Source organism: Trichomycterus rosablanca, chromosome 7, assembly GCF_030014385.1.
Source record: "Trichomycterus rosablanca isolate fTriRos1 chromosome 7, fTriRos1.hap1, whole genome shotgun sequence".
Lineage (NCBI taxonomy): Eukaryota > Metazoa > Chordata > Actinopteri > Siluriformes > Trichomycteridae > Trichomycterus > Trichomycterus rosablanca.
The window spans coordinates 36,514,974-36,535,295 of record NC_085994.1 but is presented as its reverse complement, the minus strand read 5'-3'; the positions used below and the strand labels follow the sequence as shown (position 1 = coordinate 36,535,295).

Below are 20,322 nucleotides of genomic sequence, written 5' to 3'. Positions count from 1 at the left end.
TCTATGGTACTTATTAGCATAGCCCATTGTAACAAGGGCAGCTGATGGTTTATGCTTAGTGGTGAAGGTACTGGACTGCTTTTGGAAGGTTGAAGCTTCAAGCCCCACCACGACCATACTTCCTTTGTTGGGCTCTTAAGCAAGGCGCTTAACACTATGTCACTTGGATTCTATCCTGTCTTGATATTGGATGCTCTGGCCAGTCGAGTCTATAAATGATGATGAGTTTTAACTGTCATTAAGAAACAACAGCCTTCTGCTCACTGATGATTTTTCCTTTACTACCTTGTGGACATTGTGGGTGCAGCAGTAAACTATGTTAGCCCACTACTGCTGAGTTTTGGTGATCCTGGGTTTAAATCTCAGCGATGCAAATAGCCGGTTGGATGTCTGCATGGACATAAATCTATGAGGAGGGATGACTGAAACAGACTAGTCATTGGGAGGTGGACTTATCAGTGCACTATCAGTGCTGTTCCCAAGCCCCGATAAAAAATAGGAGGCTTGCGTCAGGAAGGGCATCCAGCATAAAAACTAGTTTCCAGATTAAATACTGGAACAGTCAAAAAAAGTGTGGCACCAGAAATGCCAATGTCTGTGCACAGAGAAATAAAGAGAAGGAAACTTAAAACTCAAAGGCAGAAAAAGATGTTCTGTCACCATCACTGCCAGTCCAAAACTGCAACTACATTCTTTTCAACCTGGTTATTGGTAATTAGTGGCAGGTTCATATTTCTGCCATCTACAGTTCAGAACCATTTTTAATCTCTTCTAGTTTGCCATGTTTGCCTTCAGCTACAGCACATGGCACCAGAGAGACGCTCATACAAGTGTCAGCATGGCATACTAAACTAAACAGGTGGCTCTTGTTTTTGCATTGTTTCGAACTGTCTGCCACTTTAGATTAAGGTTACCGGCTTCCAGTCCCACACACAGTACACATACAGTACACACACACACAGTACACACACCCACAGCCCACATGTTGTGTTTCTGTGACAATAGCTTCTTAACGTCTTTGTAAGAAGTGCTATAAACAGAACAGTAAGGTCACATTTATAAACACTATTATGTAAGAGTCTAGGTGAGATCTACACCTGTGTGTGTGTGTGTGTGTGTGTGTGTGTGTGTGTGTGTGTGTGTGAATAAAAGCAGATCAGGTTTTTCACATGTGACTCATATTTGCCCAAGGCTAAGCACCATGTACCATGCATCATAAAAAAAAACCAGGAGTATGTATGCTTGTGCAAAATCGTAACAAACGTCTTCTTCACTTGGACAAGGAGGATTTTATTCCATTTGCTCTCTTAGTTGAGGTTTTGGCAACCACCAATCTAGAAGGGTGAAGGTAAGCATGTGCTGACCCACTCAACCAGACTCTCATTGCATCTGGCTTTAGTGTTCATTTTACTAAAGCTGTGGCTGATCGTGAACATCCCACCCATGTACATCATTTGTGTTTAACAACCAGAGAGCTGAAAAAACTAAATATATATATATATATATATATACAGTGTATCACAAAAGTGAGTACACCCCTCACATTTCTGCAGATATTTAAGTATATCTTTTCATGGGACAACACTGACAAAATGACACTTTGACACAATGAAAAGTAGTCTGTGTGCAGCTTATATAACAGTGTAAATTTATTCTTCCCTCAAAATAACTCAATATACAGCCATTAATGTCTAAACCACCGGCAACAAAAGTGAGTACACCCCTTAGTGAAAGTTCCTGAAGTGTCAATATTTTGTGTGGCCACCATTATTTCCCAGAACTGCCTTAACTCTCCTGAGCATGGAGTTTACCAGAGCTTCACAGGTTGCCACTGGAATGCTTTTTCACTCCTCCATGACGACATCACGGAGCTGGCGGATATTCGAGACTTTGCACTCCTCCACCTTCCGCTTGAGGATGCCCCAAAGATGTTCTATTGGGTTTAGGTCTGGAGACATGCTTGGCCAGTCCATCACCTTTACCCTCAGCCTCTTCAATAAAGCAGTGGTCGTCTTAGAGGTGTGTTTGGGGTCATTATCATGCTGGAACACTGCCCTGCGACCCAGTTTCCGGAGGCAGGGGATCATGCTCTGCTTCAGTATTTCACAGTACATATTGGAGTTCATGTGTCCCTCAATGAAATGTAACTCCCCAACACCTGCTGCACTCATGCAGCCCCAGACCATGGCATTCCCACCACCATGCTTGACTGTAGGCATGACACACTTATCTTTGTACTCCTCACCTGATTGCCGCCACACATGCTTGAGACCATCTGAACCAAACAAATTAATCTTGGTCTCATCAGACCATAGGACATGGTTCCAGTAATCCATGTCCTTTGTTGACATGTCTTCAGCAAACTGTTTGCGGGCTTTCTTGTGTAGAGACTTCAGAAGAGGCTTCCTTCTGCGGTGACAGCCATGCAGACCAATTTGATGTAGTGTGCGGCGTATGGTCTGAGCACTGACAGGCTGACCCCCCACCTTTTCAATCTCTGCAGCAATGCTGACAGCACTCCTGCGCCTATCTTTCAAAGACAGCAGTTGGATGTGACGCTGAGCACGTGCACTCGGCTTCTTTGGACGACCAACGCGAGGTCTGTTCTGAGTGGACCCTGCTCTTTTAAAACGCTGGATGATCTTGGCCACTGTGCTGCAGCTCAGTTTCAGGGTGTTGGCAATCTTCTTGTAGCCTTGGCCATCTTCATGTAGCGCAACAATTCGTCTTTTAAGATCCTCAGAGAGTTCTTTGCCATGAGGTGCCATGTTGGAACTTTCAGTGACCAGTATGAGAGAGTGTGAGAGCTGTACTACTAAATTGAACACACCTGCTCCCTATGCACACCTGAGACCTAGTAACACTAACGAGTCACATGACATTTTTGAGGGAAAATGACAAGCAGTGCTCATTTAGGGGTGTAGTCTCTTAGGGGTGTACTTACTTTTGTTGCCGGTGGTTTAGACATTAATGGCTGTATATTGAGTTATTTTGAGGGAAGAATAAATTTACACTGTTATATAAGCTGCACACAGACTACTTTTCATTGTGTCAAAGTGTCATTTTGTCAGTGTTGTCCCATGAAAAGATATTCTTAAATATCTGCAGAAATGTGAGGGGTGTACTCACTTTTGTGATACACAGTGTATCACAAAAGTGAGTACACCCCTCACATTTCTGCAGATATTTAAGTATATCTTTTCATGGGACAACACTGACAAAATGACACTTTGACACAATGAAAAGTAGTCTGTGTGCAGCTTATATAACAGTGTAAATTTCATCTTCCCTCAAAATAACTCAATATACAGCCATTAATGTCTAAACCACCGGCAACAAAAGTGAGTACACCCCTTAGTGAAAGTTCCTGAAGTGTCAATATTTTGTGTGACCACCATTATTTCCCAGAACTGCCTTAACTCTCCTGGGCATGGAGTTTACCAGAGCTTCACAGGTTGCCACTGGAATGCTTTTCCACTCCTCCATGACGACATCACGGAGCTGGCGGATATTCGAGACTTTGCGCTCCTCCACCTTCCGCTTGAGGATGCCCCAAAGATGTTCTATTGGGTTTAGGTCTGGAGACATGCTTGGCCAGTCCATCACCTTTACCCTCAGCCTCTTCAATAAAGCAGTGGTCGTCTTAGAGGTGTGTTTGGGGTCATTATCATGCTGGAACACTGCCCTGCGACCCAGTTTCCGGAGGGAGGGGATCATGCTCTGCTTCAGTATTTCACAGTACATATTGGAGTTCATGTGTCCCTCAATGAAATGTAACTCCCCAACACCTGCTGCACTCATGCAGCCCCAGACCATGGCATTCCCACCACCATGCTTGACTGTAGGCATGACACACTTATCTTTGTACTCCTCACCTGATTGCCGCCACACATGCTTGAGACCATCTGAACCAAACAAATTAATCTTGGTCTCATCAGACCATAGGACATGGTTCCAGTAATCCATGTCCTTTGTTGACATGTCTTCAGCAAACTGTTTGCGGGCTTTCTTGTGTAGAGACTTCAGAAGAGGCTTCCTTCTGGGGTGACAGCCATGCAGACCAATTTGATGTAGTGTGCGGCGTATGGTCTGAGCACTGACAGGCTGACCCCCCACCTTTTCAATCTCTGCAGCAATGCTGACAGCACTCCTGCGCCTATCTTTCAAAGACAGCAGTTGGATGTGACACTGAGCACGTGCACTCAGCTTCTTTGGACGACCAACGCGAGGTCTGTTCTGAGTGGACCCTGCTCTTTTAAAACGCTGGATGATCTTGGCCACTGTGCTGCAGCTCAGTTTCAGGGTGTTGGCAATCTTCTTGTAGCCTTGGCCATCTTCATGTAGCGCAACAATTCGTCTTTTAAGATCCTCAGAGAGTTCTTTGCCATGAGGTGCCATGTTGGAACTTTCAGTGACCAGTATGAGAGAGTGTGAGAGCTGTACTACTAAATTGAACACACCTGCTCCCTATGCACACCTGAGACCTAGTAACACTAACAAATCACATGACATTTTGGAGGGAAAATGACAAGCAGTGCTCAATTTGGACATTTAGGGGTGTAGTCTCTTAGGGGTGTACTCACTTTTGTTGCCGGTGGTTTAGACATTAATGGCTGTATATTGAGTTATTTTGAGGGAAGAATAAATTTACACTGTTATATAAGCTGCACACAGACTACTTTTCATTGTGTCAAAGTGTCATTTTGTCAGTGTTGTCCCATGAAAAGATATACTTAAATATCTGCAGAAATGTGAGGGGTGTACTCACTTTTGTGATACACTGTATATATTTATGTTTTAAACTACTGTACAAACCTCAATACCAAAAAGTTGAGACAGCAAGTGGAATGCTGTTAAACCTATTTGATCTGTATTTAAATCAAAACAAAACCAAGACATGTAGGGTTTTTGTACTTTAGGCTTCTCTGCTAGAAATCACCACATGAGCTCAGAAATACCTGAACAAACAGTCCTCAATATACACCATTCATCTCTGCATCCACTAATGCATAAAGTGCTCCTGACTTTTCTGGGCACAAGTTCACCTGAACTCAACCTGTCAGCAAATGTAGCAAGTGGTTTTAATATTGGGCCAGACTGAAAACGCAGTGCCTCTCAGAGTCCTAAATGCATTTGCGCTTGTTAAGATGGAACTTGGGGGTTTTGCTTTGATCATGGGTGACACATCCAATAAAAAAGCTTGAAAACCAGAGTTTTACAGGATCTTTAGGGATTTTTGATGCTTGTGTTACTCTCCTGAGATATATAAACTCAAGCTTCTCTCTCTCTCTCTGTGTCTAGGTGGTTTTGCCATTGTGTTCCTGGTACGCACCCATCAGGGTGTCCGCTGTGCTCTGAAGAGGATGTACGTGAACAACGAGCATGATCTTCAAGTCTGCAAGAGAGAGATTCACATCATGGTGCGAGCTTTCACTCAAACGCATGAAGGAGTTACATTAAGGAGTGCGTCTGTCCAGAAACAATGAGATTTGGGCAAGGTGGATAGCTTGTAGCTGTGGCAAGATCACTGAATCATGCAGATCATGGCTGCTTCACTAGATTTATACGCCAGCTTTTATATCAGGAATAGCTGAAACCTTAAGCTGACTCTCACACGATAAATGCTTTGACTTCTCAGCATGTGGGAATGCTAATAACTGCTGCAGTTATGACATCTGCTGGCTGATTGATTGCATCTGCACAGAGACAATAGAGATAATAAAGATCATCATGTGCATGATACGGATCTCCATATGAACCCGCTTCACACAGGTCAAAAGAAGTGTTCGCTTACTGGACACATCTCGGAGGGGGCGCATGTAAATCACGGCTCACCTCAAGCAGGAGTGGAGGTCAGCAGCAGTAGAGGAAGCGACTAGATTGGGAGGAAAATTAGGCAAAAAAATTAATAAAAAGAAAACGAAGGCAGCTTGAGTTTATTCTAGCATCTTTTGAGTCCTTCTAAATTAAATGCTGCCTCTTCATCAGTGCGGCTGAAAGGGAGAAAATAAAAAAGAGAGAGAGCGAGCGAGAGTAAGTATTCATAGACTCTGGTGAGCTAGTCAGAAATAAGAGAAAGCAGTCGTTGTTTATTGTTGAATGGACTGCATCTGGAAACTTGGTGTCCTCTGTAATGGAGAAGCCTTCTTTTAGACTCAGCTGCACTTCATTTACACTACACTGGGTTCACTTCCCATGTGACCTTCTTCCTCTTACATTTTAGTCTTGAGATTTTAGTGATTTTTGCTTTTAAACATTTCATGCTGCCACGTCTTCTCACTTGCCAGAACACTTGCTTGATTGTGGACAGTGTTCACCCATACATGTCCACTACAAGTGTATGTACACTTTTGGTGCTCGGGTGGTGCATTAGCCCGCCACTGCTAGTATCTCCCGCTCTCGAGTGCGAATCTCAGCTCTGCTATTAGTCGGCCGGGCACCTACACACTACACAGACATGATTGTGGATGGGCTGAAAGGATTCCTCATCGCTGGTGAAACTGCTGCCTCTGCTGGCTAGTCAATGGTGCCTGTACAGAGATGGGGAATAATGGAGATCAGTGTGTGACTTATCATATGTGGTCCTGCCTTGTTCTGGAGAAAAGAAGCAGTTGGCTACTGCATATGTGTCGGAGGGGGTGTCTGTTAGGTACGGCCCCCCTTGATCAGGGTCATGGTGTTCAGCAGTAGAGGAGATAAGGCTGAGGAATTAGATACGACTAGATTGAGAGAAAGAGGGAAAAATGCAATGTACACATTTGCACCCGTACCTGCTCATCCACACATTTTGAAAGCTGTATACCAGAGCGAGGGGGGGTCGTGTCGAGATGCAGCAGGAGAGCTTTCATCATCACCGTCAATGCTGTTCTATAGTGTCTAGCAGCTTGCTAATAATAAAGACCGAGTGACACGTCTTGTTGACTCTGCACTTTAAGGCCGCCCGCAGCCCATCTGGCTCGACCGAAGGTCATCAGTGTGAGCGGAACAGCTGTCAGGTACCTCGTCATGACCCGTCTGTGTTTGTCTTCATGTTTACAGAAGGATCTGGTGGGCAACAAAAATATTGTGGGCTACCTGGACTCGAGCATCACAGCTGTGGCTTCAGGAGACGTCTGGGAAGTCCTGATACTGATGGACTTCTGTCGAGGTATCGCTACCGTCCAACATAAACATGAAAATGAAATAAGCTTTTGTTAACCTGGAGCTAATCATATTTGTGTTTATTTGTGTGGTGTGTGTGCAGGAGGTCAGGTGGTGAATCTGATGAACCAGAGGTTGCAGACTGGCTTTAGCGAATCAGAGGTTCTGCAGATTTTCTGCGACACGTGTGAGGCCGTGGCCCGACTACACCAGCGCAAATCTGCTATCGTCCACCGTGACCTCAAAGTACGAGCGCTGCGACCATCATCTTCATATTTCCATCCATACTTTGTTTCTTTGTTTGGTCACTTTTGAAAACCCCTGTTTTGGACTCTTGTCTATTTGTTCTAGAGCAGTGGTCCCCAACCACCAGGCTGCAAACCGGTACCTGTCTGTGGGTCATTTATTACCGGGCTGCACAGAAAGAATAAATAAATAGAAATTGCTACATCAGCAATGAAAACACTGCTTCCATTTCCAACACACTGGTGTTTATCGTCTCATATCACCCCCAGGTGAAAGCAGCATCTCGTTGCAGCAAAAAAGCATTTGTAAGAAGTATATTTATTCTATTTTGCCCCCACCGGTCCATGAAATTATATTTTATATGAAATCATATAAAAAAAAGTGCAAAAAAGCTGGGGACCTCTGTTCTAGAGTAAGGAAATGTTTATTTGTGTGATCATGTGTGGTTGCTAAATTCTTCAGTTTAAATGTTCCTTCTCCCAGACTTTTTATTCATCATCTCACCTTTCTTTCATGCTTTGCTCTAATTTGTATGCTGAAACCTATTCACGATTTAAATTTCTTCTTTTCCTTCATTCTTCAGGTGGAGAACATCTTGCTCCACGACCGGGGTCATTATGTTTTGTGCGACTTCGGCAGTGCCACCAACAGGTTCCAGGACCCTCAAGCGGAGGGCGCGGCGGCTGTGGAGGAGGAAATCAAAAAGTAGGCTTTTCAAAAGGCGGATCTTATTTGTTGAGATGTCTGCAGTCCGTCTGGTGATGAGTCACGTGATCTGTGGGTTTATGTGCAGGTACACCACGCTGTCATACAGAGCTCCAGAGATGGTCAATCTTTACAGCGGTAAAATCATCAGCACCAAAGCAGATATCTGGGTGAGTAGAGTGCGGTGAAATAAACATTAACATGAACGTTCATCTCCCACCCTCAGGGCCTTTGGTTTAAAGGTCTGGTTACACCAGAAAGTGTTTGGTCCACCATCGTGGCTAACTTCCACTTTGGGAGTTCCGTTTGGTTTTGCAGTCTTTATAAATGCAGTTTAACGTCTTAAAATCAATACAGTTCAAAGGATGTTGTTTGTGTCAGGATTCCTGAGTGGTATAAGGCACCAGACTTACAGTTTACTTCTTATTTAATGAGGGTTCTGACTCTACATGGAGGCGTGGGTTTGATTTTACCCCTTGAAAACCTGCAATATGATGTAACCTTTCCTCTGATTGGGATAATGGACTGCTAATCTAAATGTCATTGGTTTATGTCCCACCGATGCCAAGTTGCCACTGTTGCCACCTAAGCAAGACCTTTAGGTTTACTTGCTTGTCCCCTTTAGTGGTCAACACAGCCGAGCAGCTGTATTATTGGTAACCAAGACTGAACAGATGCAAACAGTGACCGAAATTGGTTTGTCACTGCAAATCACATCAAGATAATCAACAGGTGCCCAGGTGGGGTTCTGAACTCCCCAAGTTCAAACATCAGCTCTGCTACAGGTCAGCTGGGTGCCCACTAGCAGGCATAATTGGCAGTGCCTTCAGCAGACAAAGTTGGCCATCAAAGTCTGCCGTGTGGGAGAAGACCGGACTGAAAGTGGGTGGGGTCTATGATGCTGTGCAAGGACCCTGGTTAGTAGCCCCAGGCACCTGTACAGCCTAAATTGTAAGTCGCTGTAGATAAAGGTGTCTGCTAAATGCTGAAAATGTAAATGTACTCAGTTCATGCACTAAATTTGAGATGTAAAAATCTGATGTAACCACATTTGGTTGTTTTAGCAAAACTGACTGCACACATTTACGTCAAACGTCTGTTTTGTTTCTTTGTGCTGACGAGTCTTGGTTATCTTTCGACTGTCTTGCTACCTGCAGGCTCTCGGCTGTTTGCTGTACAAACTGTGTTATTTCACGCTGCCGTTCGGAGAGAGTCAGGTGGCCATCTGTGACGGCAGCTTCACCATCCCGGACAACTCGCGCTACTCTCATGACATGCACTGTCTCATACGTAAGTCTCACTCTGCCCTAATTAGTCACAATTCCAAACAATGATGCTGACTAATGATTTTTTCTGACTGTAATTCTAATGCAATGAGTAATTACATTATAAGACTACAAAAATAAAACACCACCAACCCCCGAATCAACCCAAACTTGGAATAAAGATTTGCCTTCTTGGCTATTTTATTATTGAGTCACCCAATTTAATGAACAAGCAAACAAAACCCAGCCGAGCTTGATTTCTGTCAGTTAGATCCACTGATGTTCCAAGACATTAAGACCACCCGTTTAATATGCTATTAAAAGCTCTGACCTGCCAGGAAATGGATTCCACTGTTGTATCTGGTACTGGGTGGGTCTTTCATCCTCTGTATGTTGCAAAGTGGCTCATACAGGGCATCCTGATGCACACCTGCCCGGTCATACACATGATTACAGGATTCGTTGGCCTATTTGGGTGACTGTAATGCCTGAACTCGAGATTCGTGTATTCGTTTTCCATTCAGTCTGATAACTTTTTGTTCTTATCTTACTTGATTTAACGTGAGCGGCACCGTGGCTCAAGCACTGTCGTCTCACAGCAAGAAGGTCTTGGGTTCGATTCCCAGTTTTGGGTCCTTTCTGTGTGGAGTTTGCATGTTCTCCCTGTGTCTGCGTGGGTTTCCTCCCACAGTCCAAAGACGTGCAAGTGAGGAGAATTGGAGATACGAAATTGTCAGTGACTGTGTTTGACATTAAAGACTTGAACTGATGAATCTTGTGTAACCAGTAATTACCTGTTCTGTCATGAATGTAACCAGAGTGTGTAAAACATGACGTTAAAATTTAAAATAAATAAATAAACTTGATTTAACGTCTCTCTCCTGTCTACAGGTTACATGCTGGAGCCGGATCCTGACGTAAGACCAGATATTTACCTGGTGTCCCATTTCGCGTTCAAACTGGCATGCAGAGACTGCCCAGTACAGAACGTCCATGTGAGTGTGATGCTTGGTTTACTCATTGTTTACTTGGTTGAACACTGATTTTTCTTTGACTGCAGCAAATTTCCAGTATGCCACTTGTTCTTGATGCTACTTTTCTAGTTTTAAAGCCCTGCAGTGTGCACGGTTGCTGAGCGTGAACCAGCGTTAGTGTCTGAGCTAAGAAGAGCAACACTGATAGTAAACAGCAAACACCCAAACCCATTTCCTGTTCTATTTATGCCACGCACATCCTGAGAGCTGCCTCGGAGTGTCAGAGGAAGTAGGATTCTGCTGCCAACTACCAAAGTGCCAAGTGCCCTCCGTTAACCCCTCCCCTGCCGTTGTATTGATAGTATAATAGGTGCATTGAGTCGACACATTAGGGCCGGTACGCTGTAAAGTGGCATTGACTGCGGCACGTGGCGAACGCTTCAGTCAGCAAAACACTTTGTCACCCATTGACCCTTACATGTTTACCTCCCTGGCTCTGTGCTGGCAGAAATGGCATTTGTAACTTTGAATGTGTGTGGTGTGAGCAGTTGTTTGTCTTTGTGCATTTCACCTATTGTTGAATTATTGTTGGACCTTTTCAGAGTTCTCAAAACACTTAATGAATGGCATGCATTGATAGCAGTTCACTCTGGCAGCCACTGATCGCTACTTTTTACCTGGCAGGGGCGTGGTCTCACAGAGTGCAGTATCACATGCAGAGAGCCAAGCACAGCCACCAATGATTCGCACCCCCCCCCTCCCCCAAGTATCTATTCATCCATCCATCTATCTGTTCATCCATCCATCCATCTATCTGTCTACCCACCCATTAAAAACAATGTTTAGCATTGAAAGCCAGTGAGGTTTATTGTGTTTGATCATCCAATCCTGCTTCCTACTGAGTAACTAGTCCTCAAGATCTGCTTGTTTTGGGTCATGATGTAGTGATAGCCTCCTTTATTTTTGTTAATACAGAATTCACTAATCCCTGCAAAGCTTCCTGAGCCAATAAAAGCGAGTGAAGCGGTTGCTAAGAAAAGTCAGAGTAAAGCCAGGTAAGAACACCACAAAACCAGTAATACAGAACTCGGTTCTTCTTTTTCATGTGATGTATGATCTAAACAATGACTCCTTTATCTCTTTTTTTTGGTTTAGACTTACCGATCCAATACCGACCCTGGAAACATCTATAGCACCACGTCAACGACCCAAAGCTGGTGCTGGCCAGCCAATCGCAGGCATGCTGTCCATACAGCCGGCTCTAACCCCACGGAAGAGAGCAAACGCCCCTGTAGGGCCTGCACAACCTATGAGTGAGTAGTTACCTTGCATAGCTTTTGCAGTCCATGTGTTTTGTAAGACACACGTCAGACCCAAAAAATTCAAAAGTCCCAGATTTCCAGAAGAAAAATGTATAATTCCCTTTTCCCCACCATTTTTGGGGAAAGCAAGATGACAAGTCTGACTCACCCTATTACCTGAGAGATACAAATTTGAGTTGAATTATTTCTAATTCCTCATTGTGAATCCACTGCTGCTTTCATAACTCCCGATCTAATCAAGGAGAGCCGGATCACCACACGCTCCCCTTCAACACGTTTTTAATCTGTGGCGGCTTCTTATCACCTGCCAGTGTTGGGTTCCAAAACAAACCCACCCAGCCTGATTAGTCTGGTGTCAGTTATCTTACCAGTACTAGCTGTCATGACCAAACAAAAACTGGACTCAAAAGCCATTTGTAGATAAAATGAAATTTAAAATACCTCTAAAATGAAAATATATAAATAAAAGATTAAAAAATTAAATGAAAAATTGTTTGTCATGACAGCTTTTAATATAACGTGGGCTGATAACCTGTCCTGACTGTTATGATGAAGCTTCACAGCATAACGTCTGGCATTACAGCCTTAAGACCTACTCATATCATGTCATGTGTAACCCAAATTATTTAATGTATGTACAAAAGCCTGTGTGGGATTTAAATGTTTTGAGTTTGATGTAAATTAATTTAGATCATGCTTCCTTCAGCACATGACTGTCATTAAATCTTTCAGCCGCAAAACAAGCACCCAAACACATTTACATTTTTGGCATTTAGCAGACACTTTTATCCAAAGCGACTTACACTAGTGTGACGGTATACAGTTAAGGGCAATTGAGGGTTAAGGGCCTTGTTCAAGGGCTCAACAGCAGCAAACTGGCAGTGGTGGGGCTTGAACCAGTGACCTTCTGTTCACTAGTCCAGTATCTTAACCACTAGGCTACAAGTGCTCTATGCCCAACTGCCCAAACACACCAGAAACAAGATTACGATCTATTTATAGCAGAAATGAAGTGGGTTAATTTCAGTTACATTTATCATACATCTCACATAAACACATGAAAATTCTATAAAACTTAAATTCACTTTTCCTCTGTGTGTCCAAGGACATTTGCACTCACTTTACATTAATAAGTACAACCAGTTTTCAGCAGAGTGTTTAGACAGTTGGATCAGACTAAAGCTTCCTTTTCTTTTTGCTTTACTTCTGCACTACACATGCAGTGTCATCCCAGATGTATTTCTGGCTGACTTTGCGTGACTCGAATCGTCCCAGTGGTTTCATCGCTGTATATTTATAGAGGGATTTATGTGTGGGCTAATGAGGCCTTTTTAACTGTTGGCTGATGATAATGTAGAACCGTTAAGCCTTTGATTGCCAGAATCATGCTGAGCTGCCATTTGACTTTGTTTAAAAAGCCTAGAGTCAGTAAAACCCCCTCTCACTAATCACTAATGATACATTAAAACCTCAAGTATGTTGTGGGGGAAGGAAGTCAATTAGTATTCTTACTGTTTTATTATGAATTTTGGACGGCACGGTGGCTAAGTGGGTAGCACTGTCACCTCACAGCAAGAAGGTCCTGGGTTCGATCCCCAGGTGGGGCGGTCCGGGTCCTTTCTGGGTGGAGTTTGCATGTTCTCCCCGTGTCTGCGTGGGTTTCCTCCCACAGTCCAAAGACGTGCAAGTGAGGTGAATTGGAGACACTAAATTGTCCATGACTGTGTTTGATATAATCTTGTGAACTGATGAATCTTGTGTAATGAGTAACTACCGTTCCTGTCATGAATGTAACCAAAGTGTAAAACATGATGTTAAAATCCTAATACACAAACAAACAATAATATGAATTTTTGTAAGGTCAGAGTTTGATTTGTCTGTGTAGGTGCCCAGCTGCTTAAAGTACAGCTGTAATTAGAAACGGACTAGCGCATTAGACTTCTGTGCCACTCGAGTGCCCAGGTTTAATTGTTCTTAATATAACAAAGGTATCAGGTTAAGGGATCTGGGGGCTTGGGAATACCAACAAATCATGTTTTGCAATGTTATCAATAGCCCTGACCTCAGCACCACTAAACAGCTTTAAAATGAACTGGAACATCAATTGAGGCTTTCTTGACCAACGTAGTGCCCAGCCATACAAATGCTCCTTTGACTGAGTTGGCACAAAGTCTTGTGAGAAGCCTTCTCAGTAGACTGTTGTTATAGCTGAAAAGACTCTATTTTAATACCATTTGTTTTGAAATAGGGATGCCCAACAAGCTCATGGTCAGGTGTCCAAATACTTTCGGCCATATAGTGCGTCCGTTTGAATTGTTGCTCTTATTTTTGTGTTGTTTTACAGATGTGAACATCCAGCAGCAGAAGCCTCACATACAGCAGCCTGTTCCTGTTGCTCAGCAGCAAGCCACATGTGCGGCGCTACAGGTCACGCCCTCTAATTCTCAAGCCACGCCCCAACAGGGGCAGCTGTTTGTGCAGTCGCAAGCTGCAACTTTCTTCCCTCCTCAGCAACAGGTAAACAGTGGGTGTGAGAGAAAGTTTTTACAATGTCTGGTAACATTCATTGGAACTGGGTTAAATTCAAAGATGTCAAAGATAAAAATGCCCCCATGACCTCCTGCCATTTCATAGCAAAGGCCAGCTTAAAGTGCTTAGAAAAACCATAACATTTATCATTTTGGCTGTGTTTCAAATCACACACAGCTACAGTTAAATGTGAAAATGTGACTTCTGTACTGCGATGATCATTTGACCCAAGAATTTGACCCAGAACATCATTGCTGAGACCCAGGTCTCAGTCATGCCGCTGGACTGGTCAGGCTTGCCACAGATACAGCTAGCCTTGTCTGCTGGAGAGAATCCAAGATTGAAATTTATTTAATTGATCCTGCAACAGAGGCTCTGTGTCTGTTCGAAAACCTAGTGAGCTGCCTTGCTGCCTACTGCCTACCTGGGCAGCTGCCTCAGTAGAGAGAATTCTAATAAGACATTAAAATGGCAGATTATTTAGACGCACTACTTAAACAGTGATTACGCCGATTACATCACCATAGTTTCGCTTACTAAGCTAACACAGTTAGCCTCAGGCCATTTAAACCAATGGGCTGACATGGCACAAACCACTAGCATGCCGTGTAGCAAAACAGTTAAACTGTCACTGATGGATTTACAAATATATTCCACTTGTGCACCTTTATACAAATTAAAATCAATGAGAATTTATTTACATTTGAAAAAACTTCGTTGGTTGCTCCACATTTGTCCGCCATGTTAGAATTTGTGAGAAAAGTTCTGCCGTACTGAATGCTGGGATTGCCTTCACCGCTAAGAAAGCATTGAATGCTCCTTTGTTATTCAGTCAGATTATTGCTCAGAATTAAGGCACCTTAGTAGAAGCATTTTAAGGCATCTAAGCATTTAAGCCTTCTTCTCAGGAGCGCACAGAATGATGTAAAATGCGTCTATGTAGAGCGATCACTAGGTTTTTGGACAGACCCACTTTCTGTCTGATGTTAACAAGAGCCAATTGCATTACACATGTTAAAGAGGCCTGTGCTAGTCTGCACTCCTTCTCTGCCAGCATGGATGTTGCTGACTGTGCTGTGGGGCTGATTGGAATTTTATCTCACATAATTTAAGATCTGACCATTATGTGTTATTATTAATTCATTTTTAATTATTTGTTTTTTAACCTTGCCTTTTGACATTATCTACTAATTTTAGCCACTACATCAAGCGCAGAATCTCCACCCACCCAGTCGTCAAAGCACCAGCTCACCTGTACCAACTTCTACATCGGCACAGACAAAAACTAAAGCCAAAGCCCCTCCTCCACCCACTCAGAACCCCCAACACAGTCCAACCCCTGTCACACTGCAGGGCAGATCCAAAGCCAAGGCCCCACCTCCTCCTGCACAATTTGTTAATCCCAACCCTACAGCCATGCAGGCTTCTCTTACACCACCTTTACCCTTAAAATGTAAAAGCATGGCACCTCTTCCACCAACACCCCACCATCCAGCTGCTAATCGCACTGCTTCTAACCCACTGCCCATAAAAGCTTCCCCTCCTCCACCTCCAGTCCTAAAGGAGGCACCAGCTTCTGACATGAACTTGGAGGAGACGGTAATTCATGTGTGGCGGTTTATCTCTGGTGGAAATGATGTATGGAGTGATCAGAGTGGTTTCATTTTTTAGATCTTTCTGAAAGCTTTCAATGGAATCGTCCACTTGTGCAACCAGGTTCTGCAAATCTTAATTTTTAAAAAGAAAAATAGCAATGCTAAGTTTGCAAGTTATGATGAGTGAAATTCTTTAGCATGGTTGCTAGCAGTGGCAAAGCCCAAATATGTCTACAACTCAAGTGGAACGATTTCATACAACAACTTATTTTTGCCTCAGCTTATGGGTTGTGGTCACCCCTAAGCTTCAGACGTTGTAGATCAAAAATGAACTTTAATCTTTCTGTACTGGGTGCTTTCTGTTAACTGCTATTACGATCCATTAAAAACTAGGGATGTAACGATGCACCACAAGATAGTTAAAAATCAATTCACGCGTGTAACGATTTAAATTGGTTTACATTTATAATAACATGTCGGCTAAATGCCGAAAATGTAAATGTTTAATGAATCGATATACTTTAAACAGCAGAGGGCACTGGTGCTATTCACCTTGCCTGGTTGACGTTACTACAGGGTTGCCAGGTTTGGAAATTTACAGCCAAATTTATTTATGTATGGATAGTGTTATGGAAGAAATTAGATTTATTTTTAATATTACTTAAAGTTTAGTAATAGGCTGTTTTGTGTTTTGAATCTTTTGTTATATTGTGCTGGAGTGGAGACTTGAGTTTTGACTACAGAGATAAGCAGCTGTTGTTAAGCAATAACAGGGGAAGCAAATGGGGGTAATCGTTAACAGGGTGGTTACAATACTTTCTTCATTTGTATTATTCATTGATTTATTTAATGTGGGATTTGTTTTAACTTTTCATTTCAGTTTTTTTTACCCAAAAAGGGAAATGTGCAGCATTGTTCTGCATAGTACAGTATTTTATTTTATTTTCAAGAGAAATAATAAAAGGAAACTTTGTCATCATTTGTCTTTAATTTAATTTTGTTTAAAAATCGTGAAAAATCGTATTGCGAACCCAGTATCGTGCATCGCATCGTGGGTGGAGTGTATCGTTACATCCCTGTTGAAAACTAATCATGTTCTCATCTTTTTCTTCCTTGCCATTTAGGGCATAAATGAAATTATAGATGTCTATCATCTTCAGAAGTTCTTTATGTATTTACTGATCCTCTGTTACTAACCAATGACCTTTATTTCTAGTTTGAGTGGAACAGTCTTAGTGGTGTGTTGGTTCTTTCCAGATATTTTCTCTGGGCAAATTCAATACATGTTTCCTCTTCATTTCAGTGCATTTTCTTCATCTCCTTCTGTTACCTGCTCATTAGCTTTTGTTACTAAATGAATGTATCTGTTTGTTCCTTTTGAAGCAATCTGCAGGTGGGCGCCCAGGCCATAAAGTTGGCTCTCTTACTCCACCCTCGTCTCCCAGGGCAGCCCCTCGAGGAGGGCATCGGCGCATTCTGAGTGATGTCACACACAGTGCCATATTTGGAGTTCCTGTCAGCAAGTCCACTCAGTTACTGCAGGCGGCTGCTGCCGAAGCTGGCCTCAACAAGTCCAAGTGAGCTCCATCCATTCAAATGTTTCTCATTTATTTAATAATCTATTGACCCATTTATCTATCAGTCTGGACATGCATCAACTATCCATTAAACTCTAAGTGCTTTCATTCTTATATACATTTCTCAACACTTCATTTACTCATTAATCTGCCCATTCCTCCCTCCAGCCCTTTCATATATCTATACATTAATATGACTATCTATAGTATTATTAATAATAATAATATCTGTCCATCCATCCATATATTTTTGGACATTTATAAAGCCATCATGACAACCATTGATTCTCCCCTTCAATTATTTGTCTAAGCATCCTACCATCCGTCTAAATATTTTTTTTAACCAGCTCTCTATCCTGCACTTATTCATCATTATATTTGACCAATCATCCATTCATCACTTCCATCTATTTAAATAACATTTAGTTCATATATCCTTCCATTCTTTAAACTGTTTTATCCATCTGGCCACCTAAATGTTAATCACTGGAGTTAATCTTATAATTATTTGGCAAAACATGAGCTTGATTTCAAGCCCCTACAATACCTTACTTTGTAAACATTGATGTCAACTAAATTAAATGTAAAATTGGATCAAATATTTTGAAAGTGTACTATATTTTTAAACAAAATAAGTGAAAGTTTGGTCCCATGTTTTGATTTTTCCCTCTACTTCATATATTAATAGATGAATGGACAAACAGATGACTGAATGGAAGGAATTAATATATTTCATTATGTTTCTTCTCCAGATCAGCCAGCACAACCCCATCCGGCTCTCCACGTTCCTCACAACAGAGCGTGTACCCCACAGGCGATGGCCCTACCCAGTCTTCTGCCCCTAAACCGAATCCTGCTGCACAGCCTTCTTGGAACCCATTCGGTGATGATAACTTCTCCAAACTGACAGCAGAAGAGCTGCTCAACAAGGACTTCGCCAAACTTGATGGTAAAGCAATTGCCTTTATAGGAATTAGAATTTGATCAATGCAAGTGGGTGATTTTTAATTATGTTTATGTCCTTAGCAAAACTACCAGAAAAGTCTTCTACTGAGGATTTGATTTCAGGTTTACAACCTAGTGCCCCAAACAAAGGCTTACCCCAGTGCTCAGGTAAATCCAACACCTTTATCTTACACTTTTTTGATGTTTCCAAAGGAAGTTTCTTTTTCCTATTTGTCTCTAAGATTTGTAAACTAGCTTAACAATTTTTCAAGTAGTAATTGTAAGTAAGTAATCTGTCATTTGGGAAGAATTTTGTAAAATCTGTTGGAATCTATTGGGAATTACCAATATTTTGGTATAAATAATAATTCCAAACTTTAACCTTTTCTATACAGTGTTTTTTTAGCAGTCATTGCTGACATGTTTAAAAATCAGATGGTGAAAGCTGTGAAATATAATTTGCAACTTTTTATCACCGAGTTGCGTAATGCTGACCAGTAAATATAATTTTGCTGCGTGTCAGTTTTACGCTCAAAAACTGATGCAGCAAGACTGTGGCTTTGTGGCACTTTATGATTACCCGGGTCAAACATTCACCTTGTTAGTAGAATTTCAGTGCGTGTGTGAAAGTCACAGCTGACGTGTATGACTGTAGAAATAGTGTGCTCACTCATCTCCTCTCTGTTTGCACAACGGGTAGCAGAGACTGTAGTTTAGTGAACTGTTGACTTCCAGATCCTGGAGGCTTTTTGCTTTTGAGAGGAGTATTTCAAAAGGCCTTTACATGAAATTAAATGGGCTTTTTTAGATGTTGTGAATTAGTCGGTCTCATTATTCTGTGCAATTATCGGTATATTTTCTGTAAATATTGATGTTAACAAAGCACAATGACAGTATGTAGTGACCTGTCTGTCTTGGCTTGAACTGGCTAAAAACTGGCTTAAGAACCTAGGAATCATTTTGCATTTACATTTACAGTTAAACATTGCAGCAATTACTAGTTACAATTATTAATGAATACAATTTGAGCAATAGGGGTTAGGGGCCTTGCTCAAAGGCCTCACAGTGGCAACTTGGTGATGGTGGGGCTTGAACTGGCAAACTTATGATTACTAGTCCAGTACTATAACTGCTGAGCTACCACTACCATTTTCATTGTGATGCTTGCTTTTAAAATTACAGTGGTAGGGTTTATTATTATTATAATTATTTATTTCATTTTTTTTTTTATTTCACTGTCATGTTTTTTTACCCCTGCTTTGTGGTGGTCGGGGTCACAGTGGGTCCAACTTCTGCGGAATCCCTGTGTGAAATGCAGTAACACACCAGGGAACAGCACCAAGATTCAAACATTGGATCCCTTACCGCTTATTATTATTATAATTATCAATATTAATATTATTATTATTATATATCCATAACCTACATAGTAGATTGAGCCCTGTCCAGGTGGATATGATGAATTTACTTTATATACACAGTTAGAATATTTAGTCCAGTTACACCAATTACACCAAAGCATGTTATATAAGCTAACGGGTTTTGTTTAGGAGTAGACTTAAGATGTTTGTTAGTTCATGAAATCCACTGACAGTCAAACAGTGACAAACGATCTTAACACTATTTTTGAAATTGGCTTTCTTAATTGGCAATTTTAATAGCATCATAAAGCATTGTAATCTTTTATTTAAATGTATGACATTGCTATATATAAAGTATTATTATTTCTGTCCTGTTATATGAGTTTATGTTTGTTTTAATATACTGGTGAGTTGCTGAGGGCCTGTTGGTTCATGATTTTTTTGCTAACAGACCAGATTATTGATTGAAAACGATTATTTAGATTTATACTGATTGTGTATGGAACAGTGGGTGTAATAAAAAACCCTAATTGTTTTAACCTCATTTGCATGCTGTAAGTTTCAAAGAGATCCTTGCATCTTAGAATGAAGTCATAAATCTGTGTTTTTTAGCCAGTAAATGTATTGATGGTTAAATGAAAGATCTACTATTATGTGGTAGTG

At 41.8% G+C, this 20,322-nt stretch overlaps 1 protein-coding gene across 3 annotated transcripts in view; it reads left to right on the top strand.

Moving 5' to 3' along the window:
- Positions 1-20,322, top strand: part of LOC134318421 (AP2-associated protein kinase 1-like) — a 35,939-nt gene that overhangs the window by 7,415 nt on the left and 8,202 nt on the right. For 2 of the 3 annotated variants that reach the window (XM_062999338.1, XM_062999336.1), the window contains exons 2-14: positions 5,302-5,420; positions 7,039-7,147; positions 7,244-7,386; positions 7,970-8,091; positions 8,180-8,261; positions 9,249-9,381; positions 10,248-10,351; positions 11,306-11,385; positions 11,486-11,643; positions 13,997-14,169; positions 17,160-17,353; positions 18,106-18,302; positions 18,380-18,466. In XM_062999338.1, the coding sequence (XP_062855408.1) occupies positions 5,302-5,420; positions 7,039-7,147; positions 7,244-7,386; positions 7,970-8,091; positions 8,180-8,261; positions 9,249-9,381; positions 10,248-10,351; positions 11,306-11,385; positions 11,486-11,643; positions 13,997-14,169; positions 17,160-17,353; positions 18,106-18,302; positions 18,380-18,466 (1,701 nt within the window). The remainder of the gene's footprint in view (positions 1-5,301; positions 5,421-7,038; positions 7,148-7,243; positions 7,387-7,969; positions 8,092-8,179; positions 8,262-9,248; positions 9,382-10,247; positions 10,352-11,305; positions 11,386-11,485; positions 11,644-13,996; positions 14,170-17,159; positions 17,354-18,105; positions 18,303-18,379; positions 18,467-20,322) is intronic. The other variant, XM_062999337.1, reaches the window with a different exon arrangement.